The sequence below is a fragment of the Salmo trutta genome, chromosome 5, assembly GCF_901001165.1.
Source record: "Salmo trutta chromosome 5, fSalTru1.1, whole genome shotgun sequence".
NCBI classification, from domain to species: domain Eukaryota; kingdom Metazoa; phylum Chordata; class Actinopteri; order Salmoniformes; family Salmonidae; genus Salmo; species Salmo trutta.
In genome coordinates, this window is record NC_042961.1 from 56,274,070 (window position 1) to 56,286,562 (window position 12,493).

At 41.7% G+C, this 12,493-nt stretch overlaps 1 protein-coding gene across 1 annotated transcript in view; it reads right to left on the reverse strand.

Moving 5' to 3' along the window:
• The window catches only part of LOC115194587 (IgGFc-binding protein), a gene marked incomplete in the record, with an annotated part of 100,674 nt that overhangs the window by 60,643 nt on the left and 27,538 nt on the right, over positions 1-12,493 (reverse strand). The window contains 19 exon segments of the mRNA XM_029754407.1: positions 15-143; positions 477-625; positions 969-1,213; positions 2,904-3,033; positions 3,409-3,599; positions 3,792-3,875; positions 4,074-4,212; positions 4,340-4,539; positions 4,970-5,111; positions 6,711-6,849; positions 7,035-7,163; positions 7,495-7,643; positions 7,987-8,231; positions 9,922-10,051; positions 10,428-10,618; positions 10,811-10,894; positions 11,093-11,231; positions 11,359-11,558; positions 11,989-12,130. Of these exon segments, the coding sequence (XP_029610267.1) occupies positions 15-143; positions 477-625; positions 969-1,213; positions 2,904-3,033; positions 3,409-3,599; positions 3,792-3,875; positions 4,074-4,212; positions 4,340-4,539; positions 4,970-5,111; positions 6,711-6,849; positions 7,035-7,163; positions 7,495-7,643; positions 7,987-8,231; positions 9,922-10,051; positions 10,428-10,618; positions 10,811-10,894; positions 11,093-11,231; positions 11,359-11,558; positions 11,989-12,130 (2,957 nt within the window).

The window sequence follows — 12,493 nt, forward strand, 5'->3', positions numbered from 1 at the left end:
GTGGCATGACTCACTTGGGATCTGTGACCCAGCTGTGTCCAAAGTCATTGGGGTTGGTGGTCAGAGAACCGTCGGGTTTCCTGAAGTCATCGTTGGAGTTTCCGTTGTAGTCTCCACACAGTCCACACAGCTTGTCCTTATAGCTAAATACAGAGGAGCAAACAGACCGATGAGTCAAGCATTTTTTCTAGAATTTTAATGACAACATTATAAAATAGAAATATTGCAATGGGAGAAGTTTCTATTTGTTTTTCATTTTTATGTTGTGTTTAAATGGTTATTTTAATGGTATATCATGTCGGGGTCACCAAAACTGTAGGAGAGAAACCAAGCTGCATAGACCCCATTTTTGGTCTCTCTCTCTCTCTCTGTGTGTGTGTGTGTGTGTGTGTGTGTGTGTGTGTGTGTGTGTGCGTGTGCGTGTGTGCGTGTGTGTGTGTTCTCTTCAGTGTGTGTATGAAGCAGTTTTGACTCACTCCTTGATGACCTTGATGTCCATGTAGTGGTTTCCGTCATATCGTACGGTCACACCAAAGTCCATGGCTACAGTGTAGTGTTTACCAGACTTCAAAACAGACACGCCTGTAGCTGGGGTCAGTGGGATGTTCACATTGATACCATTCAACTAGGAGGAGAAGAGGACACAGACATGTGTTAGTGAGGGGCATTTCTTTTCTCATGTTTTTTAGCTTCCTCTTTTTATAAGCTGTTCTGTGTTTTGTATGTATCTTATGCATTTAATGCTGCTCAGGAAATTCTCTTCGGTGACAATAAAGATTGATTGAATACAATGACAAACTGTTCTTGACTGTGTACGTTACTTTATATTGAATGCGTACATGCAGGGCTCTGCATTTTATCAGTATTTCTTTCCATTGTTACATTTTGAAACATTTTGAAACGTCTTCCTCATCTCTTCTTCTCTCTACCCCCAACCCCATCCCTCCATCAATCCCTCTCTCTCTCACCTGCACGGTGCCTCCCTTCAAGATGGAGATCTTCACCCCACGCACGTACACATGCACAGCCTTCAGGTAGGAGATGGTTGGTTTGTTGAAGCGGTTCTCATTGTCAGCATGCACCTCGTAGTGAGGCACTGACGTGTGGTTACAGGGCTCTGACATCAGGTAGCTGCAGTTCCCCATGAAGTTGTACTTCTTCTTGTCGAAGGTGGTGTAGTGAGGGTCACCAGATGCGATACAGGTAGAGGTGTCTGGGGGGAATAGTGATTATAAAGTTGGGAGTGAGATTAGTAATTGGCTGATGGAAATAATACGGACTCAGTGTTCACATAGTTGGGTTATTCTTTTCACCAAATGATGCCTGACAAATTGTAAATAGTGTTTTCCAATCTGCACATCATACATGTATACTGTAAACAATGCTGTCTGTTTACATAGCTAGGGATCAAACTCTAGGAACGATCCACTTTACTGTAGGTTGGATGTTCCCATGGGTTTCACAATGGAACTCCTTACCAGTATAATTGATTTAAAAAGCCTTTCATCTCTATATAAGTGATGATAACTGAGCTAATACAAGTTATGATAGCTGAGCTAATACAATAACTGAGCTAATACAACTTATGCTATCTGATGAAAGAGAAGTTAAGATATCTCAGCTAATATAAGTGGTGATAACTTAGCAAACACAATTCATGATAACTGAGCCAATACAAGTAAAGATAAGGGAGCTAATACAAGTTATGATAACTGAGCTAATACAAGATCTGATAAATCAGCTAATACAAGTTATGATAACTGAGCTAAGACAAGTTATGATAACTGAGCTAATACAAGATCTGATAAATTAGCTAATACAAGTTATGATAACTGAGCTAAGACAAGTTATGATAACTGGGGCTGCAGGTAGCCTAGTGGTTAGATCGTTGGGCCAGTAACCGAAAGGTTGCTAGATTGAATCCCCGAGCTGACAGGGTAAAAGTCTGTTGTTCTTTCCCTGAACAAGGCAGTTAACCCGCCGTCATTGTAAATAAAAATGTGTTCTTAAAAACCTCTTAAGTATTGACCCCTTTTTTTCAATTTTCACCTAAAATGACATACCCAAATCTAACTGCCTGTAGCTCAGGCACTAAAGCAAGGATATGCATATTCTTGGTACCATTTGAAAGGAAATACTTTGTAGTTTGTGGAAATGTGAAAGGAATGCAGGACAAGATAACACATTAGATCAGGTAAAAGATAATACAAAGAAAAAAATAACCGTTTTTTTGTATTTTTTTGTACCATCATGTTTGAAATGCAAGAGAAAGGCCATAATGTATTAATCCAGCCCAGCTGCAATTTAGATTTTGGCCAGTAGACGGCAGCAGTGTATGTGCAACGTTTCAGACTGATCCAATGAACCATTGTATTTCTGTTCAAAATTTTGTATCAAGACTGCCCAAATGTGCCTATTTTCTTATTTAATAACTAATCATGTTCAAAACTGTGCACTCTCCTCAAACAATAGCATGGTGTTCTTTCACTGTAATAGACACTGTAAATTGGACAGTGCAGTTAGATTAACAAGAATTTAAGCTTTCTGCCAATGTCAGATATGTCTATGTCCTGGGAAATGTTCTTGCTACTTACAACCTCATGTTTATCGCTTTAGCCTACGTTTGCTTGGTGGGGACCAACCAATCCTGAAGACGTTTTAACTGACTTGCCTAGTTAAATAAAGGTAAAATAAAAATTCAGCTAATTCAAGTTCATATAACTTAGCTATTACAAGTTATGATAACTGAGCTATTACAAGTTGTGATAACTGAGCTATTACAAGTTGTGATAACTGAGCTATTACAAGTTATGATAACTGAGCTAATACAAGTTTGATAACTGAGCTAATACAAGTTATCATAACTTTGCTAATACAACGTATTATAACTCAGCTAACAGTACCTTTAGGATAGCAGGCTCCGTTGCGACACTCCTCCGTGGGAGAGCAGGAGTTGTCCACACAGTCCAGGATGTAGTTTCCAGCACAACGACAAAGCTTGGAGCAGCCGTCACCAAAGATGATCTCTCCTGGCTAAAAGGACAGAGACGGGGAGAGAGGAATTATTAACATGTTGTTTTCCAATTCACTTTTTTGTAAAGTTTATTTGTGCATTCTGTGAATGTATGTGTGTGTTCCTTACGTTGTTGGTCATTTTTAAAGTATATTTGTGATGTGCTGAGAGGAGCACTATCAATATTCAAATGAGTGGACATTCTGGACAGTAAAGTACCGTATCGTATGATATCGTATCATGTTGTGTATCACATCGTATATCGTGTATCATATATCGTTTGGTATGCCGTATGGTATATCATACACAATATTGTATATCACATTCTATTGTGTCATATTCTATCACAAAGTACATTCTTAACCACAGACTAACAATCCCAGATGGTCTCGTACCTCATAGTAGTCACCTCCCTCCAGACAGCCACATGTTTCTATGGGGACACAGCGTCTGCCTTTGAACACAAAGCCTGGCTTACAGAAACACGCACTGATACAGGAGCCAGTGCAGTTGGTGGAGGGTTCCTTACAGCTGGGGATGCAGGCTGGGCCACACTCTATGTACTCAGCATTGGGAGGGCACGTCACTGTTGGGGGAGAGAGGGAGAGGAGGATGGGGGGAGGCATAGAAGAGACGGTAAGAGGGTGTGGTGGAAGGGAGACAAGGGGTTAGTATCAGGAATTATTTGGTTACCAATTAACTGATTTGTGCAAATACAGAAAGCGGTTTCTGATTCTGATCGTAAGAATGAGAACAGATGACTGTCTGTTAATTTCACCTGGTGGTTTTGTGGTAGTAGGTTTGGCAGTAGTTGGTTTAGGTGTAGTTGGTATGGGAGTAGTTGGTTTGGCTGTAGTTGGGGCTGAGGGACAGAGGGAGACAGCATGAGACATAAGAGAGAAAGATATTATAGCCAAGTCTCAGATCTGTTTGTGCTGTCTGGTCAACTCATATGGTCACAGCCTGGTCACCTACCCTACCATCCAAGACGTCAGACGTCAAAACACCATTATGAGTGTGTGTGGGTGTTTGTACGGACTGTTTATGTCAGGGAACTTACTTGTAGGGTAGCAGTCCAGCTCTCCACCCTGGACCTTACACTCGTGCATTGGAGGGCAATCAGAGGGGTTGCAGGTGACGAAGGGAGCGTTACAATAACATTTCAGCTTACAGTCCTCCACGTACCACTCCTCACCAGGCTGGAGGGAGGGAGGGAAGGAGGAGAGATGGATGGAGAGACAATAGTTAATCAGTGGATGGTTGCTGGTTGGTTACATACACGTCACACACACAAAGTCCATCACCCGACACACACAACACACTCACCTCGTAGTACTGTCCGTTAGTGTCTTTGCAGCCACAGGAGTTCTCTTTGACACAGTCCCCGGCGCTGAGGACGTAACCAGGGTCACACACACAGCCCTCTGAACAGGGAGCATCACACCCTGTGGAGGGTCTGGAGGCACAGGTGGGCTGGCAAGGGGCGGCACAGGGCACGTACTGACTGTTGGGGGGGCATGTCAGAGCTGGAGAGAAGGAGGGAAGAGGAGACTTTAGGAGATAAGTCTACTTTAAAACATGACTGTCTCTTAATAATGACTTTGTTGATTATACGGAACAGTACTGTTAGAGTGTATTGTTTGGTCTTTGATGTGCTAATAACAGCAGGGTCTTTGGTGAGTGAATGAATATTTATTATTATGTGAATCACTACAATTTCCATCTTCATCATCAATATCTGTCTCTTCCTTGTTATTATTACGTATAACATGTATCTGTACCAGGGTTGGGGTCCATTCCATTTCAATTCCAGTCAATTCAGGAAGTACTTTGAAATACCAATTCCAATTCTCTTTAATGCTTTTCAGTGAGGGACATTTGGAATGAGAATTTGTTTTACTTTGTGAAATGACTGGAATTGAAATGGAATTGACCCCAACATTGATCTGTACTCACGGCAGAAGGTGCTGTTCCTCCAGGTTCCGATGGTGACTCCTCGGTCCTGACAGTCATTGACGTACGACTCGATGGACTCACACAGGATGGGTTGAGCACCATCCAGCTCGCACAGGTCAAACAGACAGTCCTTGAAGAAACTCTGAAATAGACACACATAAACATACGCTTGTCTTCGACTTGTACACAAAGCTTGTAGGTTTGGTTACTTAAGTGACAAAGTTGTTTGAATTGAATTAAATGAAACGTATTTAAACATTTCTGCACTAAATATGTCTATACATTAACAAAATGTCTTCTTGGGGGTGAGATTTCACACATTAAACAAAGTTTTGTTTAATCTTGTCATGACTTTGCCCTCTTTGGGTTTTCTATGCACCATCCCCCTACCTCTGTCTCCCAAACCCAGGCTCTGTGAGAGCAGTCGTAAATTCCTAAGAGAATGTCCTGCCTCATGGCCACGGTATGGAGACAGAGTGGGTTTCATAGAAAGAACCAAGGGGTTCTTCCACTTCACAGAATTGGAGAACCGAACGACATTTATGTTTTGGAGAAGGTATGAAAGATCGGTGAAGAATCCAGCTACGAACTGGTCCGTTAGGTACAATTTTGTGAAGCTCATGAGAGACAATACGGCCATATTACCATGGCGCTGTTTACATAATAGCCTCAGTTGTGAGACTTACATCTAATGGTTGTATAAAAATGAATGAATAAGGATAAAGCAATTGGGAATATGTTGGGATGCTTGTAAGATATTAATATGAGAGAATTGTATTTCTGTTTAAAGTTTCACCAAGTCATCGGCACGCCCCCATGAACAGATGGGACCTGGCATCATGAGACAGCCTTTTTCTGTTATTCCGAATATAACCCCCACTCAGGGTTTCTATCACCAGACCGAGCCTCTACTCCATTACGAGTTGGCTGAAGGTTTGACCATGCATTCCTCTAACTGAACTTTAACCATACCACGTGGTTAAACTCTTAGACTATCGATACCGACAGAATAATAACAAGTCTTTGATATTAATTAATAGTCTGCAGCTAGGAATTCGGTATCATTGAATGTGAAGACCAACAAAACATCTGTCCTACAACGACATTAATGAATGTCACTTTGAAATATCCATTCTAACCAAGGGAGAGAGAGAGAGAGAGAGAGAGAGAGAGAGAGAGAACGCGAGAACAAACTCTCCAACGGAACGAACTTTTCAACTAAGATCCCGACGACACACTGAGCGTGAATATATATATTGATTGCAATTGTTCCCGAATGAGTGAGCGTTCATGTGCAAAGAATTAGCATTTCAATTGTTATAATGATCAACTTTTATCAACCTTTTGTCTAACAAGCCACCATGCCGGTTTAGCCTACTAGGGCACATTCCTCTATCATTTCTTTGTAAAGATATCTACTGTTTGTTATGCATTTCTGTGAATTACTTAGTTAGTAAATAAATGATTTTAAGACAATTGATGTATGGATGACTCATAGAGAAGACTGGGGTTGTGCAGATAACCAACAATTTACGACGTTTGGAATGAGACTGACAAGGTAAACGAATACATCATTAATCAGAAGACTCATAGATCAGATACTATAATATCTGAAAGTTACGATGCCAAAGACACGACAATCTTAAAGACAAAATATGATATGACCCTATATTCTGTACATTACAGTAATTACTCACATTGGGTAGGTCACTATATCCCGCACATTACGGTAGTTACTCACATTGGGGTTGACCTTGGGGTGACAGACAGCGAATGGTCCCTTCTTGTCCAGTAGCATGCCGCAGTAGCCAGAGCTCTCATACCTGTCCAGTTCATCATCAGTACAGCCTGGGATGGTGGTGTTGGGCTTCTTGTTACAACTGGAGTCAGAGACAGGGTGAATCAGTCATGTGTGTGTGTTTGTGAGTGCCTTTGTGTGTGTGCCTGCGTGTGCGTGTGTGTGTGTGTGTGTGTGTGTGTGTGTGTGTGTGTGTGTGTGTGCGTGCGTGCGTGCGTGCGTGCGTGCGTGCATGTGTGTGTGTGTATAACTGGTGGCATGACTCACTTGGGATCTGTGACCCAGCTGTGTCCAAAGTCATTGGGGTTGGTGGTCAGAGAACCGTCGGGTTTCCTGAAGTCATCGTTGGAGTTTCCGTTGTAGTCTCCACACAGTCCACACAGCTTGTCCTTATAGCTAAATACAGAGGAGCAAACAGACCGATGAGTCAAGCATTTTTTCTAGAATTTTAATGACAACATTATAAAATAGAAATATTGCAATGGGAGAAGTTTCTATTTGTTTTTCATTTTTATGTTGTGTTTAAATGGTTATTTTAATGGTATATCATGTCGGGGTCACCAAAACTGTAGGAGAGAAACCAAGCTGCATAGACCCCATTTTTGGTCTCTCTCTCTCTCTCTGTGTGTGTGTGTGTGTGTGTGTGTGTGTGTGTGTGTGTGTGCGTGTGCGTGTGTGCGTGTGTGTGTGTTCTCTTCAGTGTGTGTATGAAGCAGTTTTGACTCACTCCTTGATGACCTTGATGTCCATGTAGTGGTTTCCGTCATATCGTACGGTCACACCAAAGTCCATGGCTACAGTGTAGTGTTTACCAGACTTCAAAACAGACACGCCTGTAGCTGGGGTCAGTGGGATGTTCACATTGATACCATTCAACTAGGAGGAGAAGAGGACACAGACATGTGTTAGTGAGGGGCATTTCTTTTCTCATGTTTTTTAGCTTCCTCTTTTTATAAGCTGTTCTGTGTTTTGTATGTATCTTATGCATTTAATGCTGCTCAGGAAATTCTCTTCGGTGACAATAAAGATTGATTGAATACAATGACAAACTGTTCTTGACTGTGTACGTTACTTTATATTGAATGCGTACATGCAGGGCTCTGCATTTTATCAGTATTTCTTTCCATTGTTACATTTTGAAACATTTTGAAACGTCTTCCTCATCTCTTCTTCTCTCTACCCCCAACCCCATCCCTCCATCAATCCCTCTCTCTCTCACCTGCACGGTGCCTCCCTTCAAGATGGAGATCTTCACCCCACGCACGTACACATGCACAGCCTTCAGGTAGGAGATGGTTGGTTTGTTGAAGCGGTTCTCATTGTCAGCATGCACCTCGTAGTGAGGCACTGACGTGTGGTTACAGGGCTCTGACATCAGGTAGCTGCAGTTCCCCATGAAGTTGTACTTCTTCTTGTCGAAGGTGGTGTAGTGAGGGTCACCAGATGCGATACAGGTAGAGGTGTCTGGGGGGAATAGTGATTATAAAGTTGGGAGTGAGATTAGTAATTGGCTGATGGAAATAATACGGACTCAGTGTTCACATAGTTGGGTTATTCTTTTCACCAAATGATGCCTGACAAATTGTAAATAGTGTTTTCCAATCTGCACATCATACATGTATACTGTAAACAATGCTGTCTGTTTACATAGCTAGGGATCAAACTCTAGGAACGATCCACTTTACTGTAGGTTGGATGTTCCCATGGGTTTCACAATGGAACTCCTTACCAGTATAATTGATTTAAAAAGCCTTTCATCTCTATATAAGTGATGATAACTGAGCTAATACAAGTTATGATAGCTGAGCTAATACAATAACTGAGCTAATACAACTTATGCTATCTGATGAAAGAGAAGTTAAGATATCTCAGCTAATATAAGTGGTGATAACTTAGCAAACACAATTCATGATAACTGAGCCAATACAAGTAAAGATAAGGGAGCTAATACAAGTTATGATAACTGAGCTAATACAAGATCTGATAAATCAGCTAATACAAGTTATGATAACTGAGCTAAGACAAGTTATGATAACTGAGCTAATACAAGATCTGATAAATTAGCTAATACAAGTTATGATAACTGAGCTAAGACAAGTTATGATAACTGGGGCTGCAGGTAGCCTAGTGGTTAGATCGTTGGGCCAGTAACCGAAAGGTTGCTAGATTGAATCCCCGAGCTGACAGGGTAAAAGTCTGTTGTTCTTTCCCTGAACAAGGCAGTTAACCCGCCGTCATTGTAAATAAAAATGTGTTCTTAAAAACCTCTTAAGTATTGACCCCTTTTTTTCAATTTTCACCTAAAATGACATACCCAAATCTAACTGCCTGTAGCTCAGGCACTAAAGCAAGGATATGCATATTCTTGGTACCATTTGAAAGGAAATACTTTGTAGTTTGTGGAAATGTGAAAGGAATGCAGGACAAGATAACACATTAGATCAGGTAAAAGATAATACAAAGAAAAAAATAACCGTTTTTTTGTATTTTTTTGTACCATCATGTTTGAAATGCAAGAGAAAGGCCATAATGTATTAATCCAGCCCAGCTGCAATTTAGATTTTGGCCAGTAGACGGCAGCAGTGTATGTGCAACGTTTCAGACTGATCCAATGAACCATTGTATTTCTGTTCAAAATTTTGTATCAAGACTGCCCAAATGTGCCTATTTTCTTATTTAATAACTAATCATGTTCAAAACTGTGCACTCTCCTCAAACAATAGCATGGTGTTCTTTCACTGTAATAGACACTGTAAATTGGACAGTGCAGTTAGATTAACAAGAATTTAAGCTTTCTGCCAATGTCAGATATGTCTATGTCCTGGGAAATGTTCTTGCTACTTACAACCTCATGTTTATCGCTTTAGCCTACGTTTGCTTGGTGGGGACCAACCAATCCTGAAGACGTTTTAACTGACTTGCCTAGTTAAATAAAGGTAAAATAAAAATTCAGCTAATTCAAGTTCATATAACTTAGCTATTACAAGTTATGATAACTGAGCTATTACAAGTTGTGATAACTGAGCTATTACAAGTTGTGATAACTGAGCTATTACAAGTTATGATAACTGAGCTAATACAAGTTTGATAACTGAGCTAATACAAGTTATCATAACTTTGCTAATACAACGTATTATAACTCAGCTAACAGTACCTTTAGGATAGCAGGCTCCGTTGCGACACTCCTCCGTGGGAGAGCAGGAGTTGTCCACACAGTCCAGGATGTAGTTTCCAGCACAACGACAAAGCTTGGAGCAGCCGTCACCAAAGATGATCTCTCCTGGCTAAAAGGACAGAGACGGGGAGAGAGGAATTATTAACATGTTGTTTTCCAATTCACTTTTTTGTAAAGTTTATTTGTGCATTCTGTGAATGTATGTGTGTGTTCCTTACGTTGTTGGTCATTTTTAAAGTATATTTGTGATGTGCTGAGAGGAGCACTATCAATATTCAAATGAGTGGACATTCTGGACAGTAAAAGTACCGTATCGTATGATATCGTATCATGTTGTGTATCACATCGTATATCGTGTATCATATATCGTTTGGTATGCCGTATGGTATATCATACACAATATTGTATATCACATTCTATTGTGTCATATTCTATCACAAAGTACATTCTTAACCACAGACTAACAATCCCAGATGGTCTCGTACCTCATAGTAGTCACCTCCCTCCAGACAGCCACATGTTTCTATGGGGACACAGCGTCTGCCTTTGAACACAAAGCCTGGCTTACAGAAACACGCACTGATACAGGAGCCAGTGCAGTTGGTGGAGGGTTCCTTACAGCTGGGGATGCAGGCTGGGCCACACTCTATGTACTCAGCATTGGGAGGGCACGTCACTGTTGGGGGAGAGAGGGAGAGGAGGATGGGGGGAGGCATAGAAGAGACGGTAAGAGGGTGTGGTGGAAGGGAGACAAGGGGTTAGTATCAGGAATTATTTGGTTACCAATTAACTGATTTGTGCAAATACAGAAAGCGGTTTCTGATTCTGATCGTAAGAATGAGAACAGATGACTGTCTGTTAATTTCACCTGGTGGTTTTGTGGTAGTAGGTTTGGCAGTAGTTGGTTTAGGTGTAGTTGGTATGGGAGTAGTTGGTTTGGCTGTAGTTGGGGCTGAGGGACAGAGGGAGACAGCATGAGACATAAGAGAGAAAGATATTATAGCCAAGTCTCAGATCTGTTTGTGCTGTCTGGTCAACTCATATGGTCACAGCCTGGTCACCTACCCTACCATCCAAGACGTCAGACGTCAAAACACCATTATGAGTGTGTGTGGGTGTTTGTACGGACTGTTTATGTCAGGGAACTTACTTGTAGGGTAGCAGTCCAGCTCTCCACCCTGGACCTTACACTCGTGCATTGGAGGGCAATCAGAGGGGTTGCAGGTGACGAAGGGAGCGTTACAATAACATTTCAGCTTACAGTCCTCCACGTACCACTCCTCACCAGGCTGGAGGGAGGGAGGGAAGGAGGAGAGATGGATGGAGAGACAATAGTTAATCAGTGGATGGTTGCTGGTTGGTTACATACACGTCACACACACAAAGTCCATCACCCGACACACACAACACACTCACCTCGTAGTACTGTCCGTTAGTGTCTTTGCAGCCACAGGAGTTCTCTTTGACACAGTCCCCGGCGCTGAGGACGTAACCAGGGTCACACACACAGCCCTCTGAACAGGGAGCATCACACCCTGTGGAGGGTCTGGAGGCACAGGTGGGCTGGCAAGGGGCGGCACAGGGCACGTACTGACTGTTGGGGGGGCATGTCAGAGCTGGAGAGAAGGAGGGAAGAGGAGACTTTAGGAGATAAGTCTACTTTAAAACATGACTGTCTCTTAATAATGACTTTGTTGATTATACGGAACAGTACTGTTAGAGTGTATTGTTTGGTCTTTGATGTGCTAATAACAGCAGGGTCTTTGGTGAGTGAATGAATATTTATTATTATGTGAATCACTACAATTTCCATCTTCATCATCAATATCTGTCTCTTCCTTGTTATTATTACGTATAACATGTATCTGTACCAGGGTTGGGGTCCATTCCATTTCAATTCCAGTCAATTCAGGAAGTACTTTGAAATACCAATTCCAATTCTCTTTAATGCTTTTCAGTGAGGGACATTTGGAATGAGAATTTGTTTTACTTTGTGAAATGACTGGAATTGAAATGGAATTGACCCCAACATTGATCTGTACTCACGGCAGAAGGTGCTGTTCCTCCAGGTTCCGATGGTGACTCCTCGGTCCTGACAGTCATTGACGTACGACTCGATGGACTCACACAGGATGGGTTGAGCACCATCCAGCTCGCACAGGTCAAACAGACAGTCCTTGAAGAAACTCTGAAATAGACACACATAAACATACGCTTGTCTTCGACTTGTACACAAAGCTTGTAGGTTTGGTTACTTAAGTGACAAAGTTGTTTGAATTGAATTAAATGAAACGTATTTAAACATTTCTGCACTAAATATGTCTATACATTAACAAAATGTCTTCTTGGGGGTGAGATTTCACACATTAAACAAAGTTTTGTTTAATCTTGTCATGACTTTGCCCTCTTTGGGTTTTCTATGCACCATCCCCCTACCTCTGTCTCCCAAACCCAGGCTCTGTGAGAGCAGTCGTAAATTCCTAAGAGAATGTCCTGCCTCATGGCCACGGTATGGAGACAGAGTGGGTTTCATAGAAAGAACCAAGGGGTT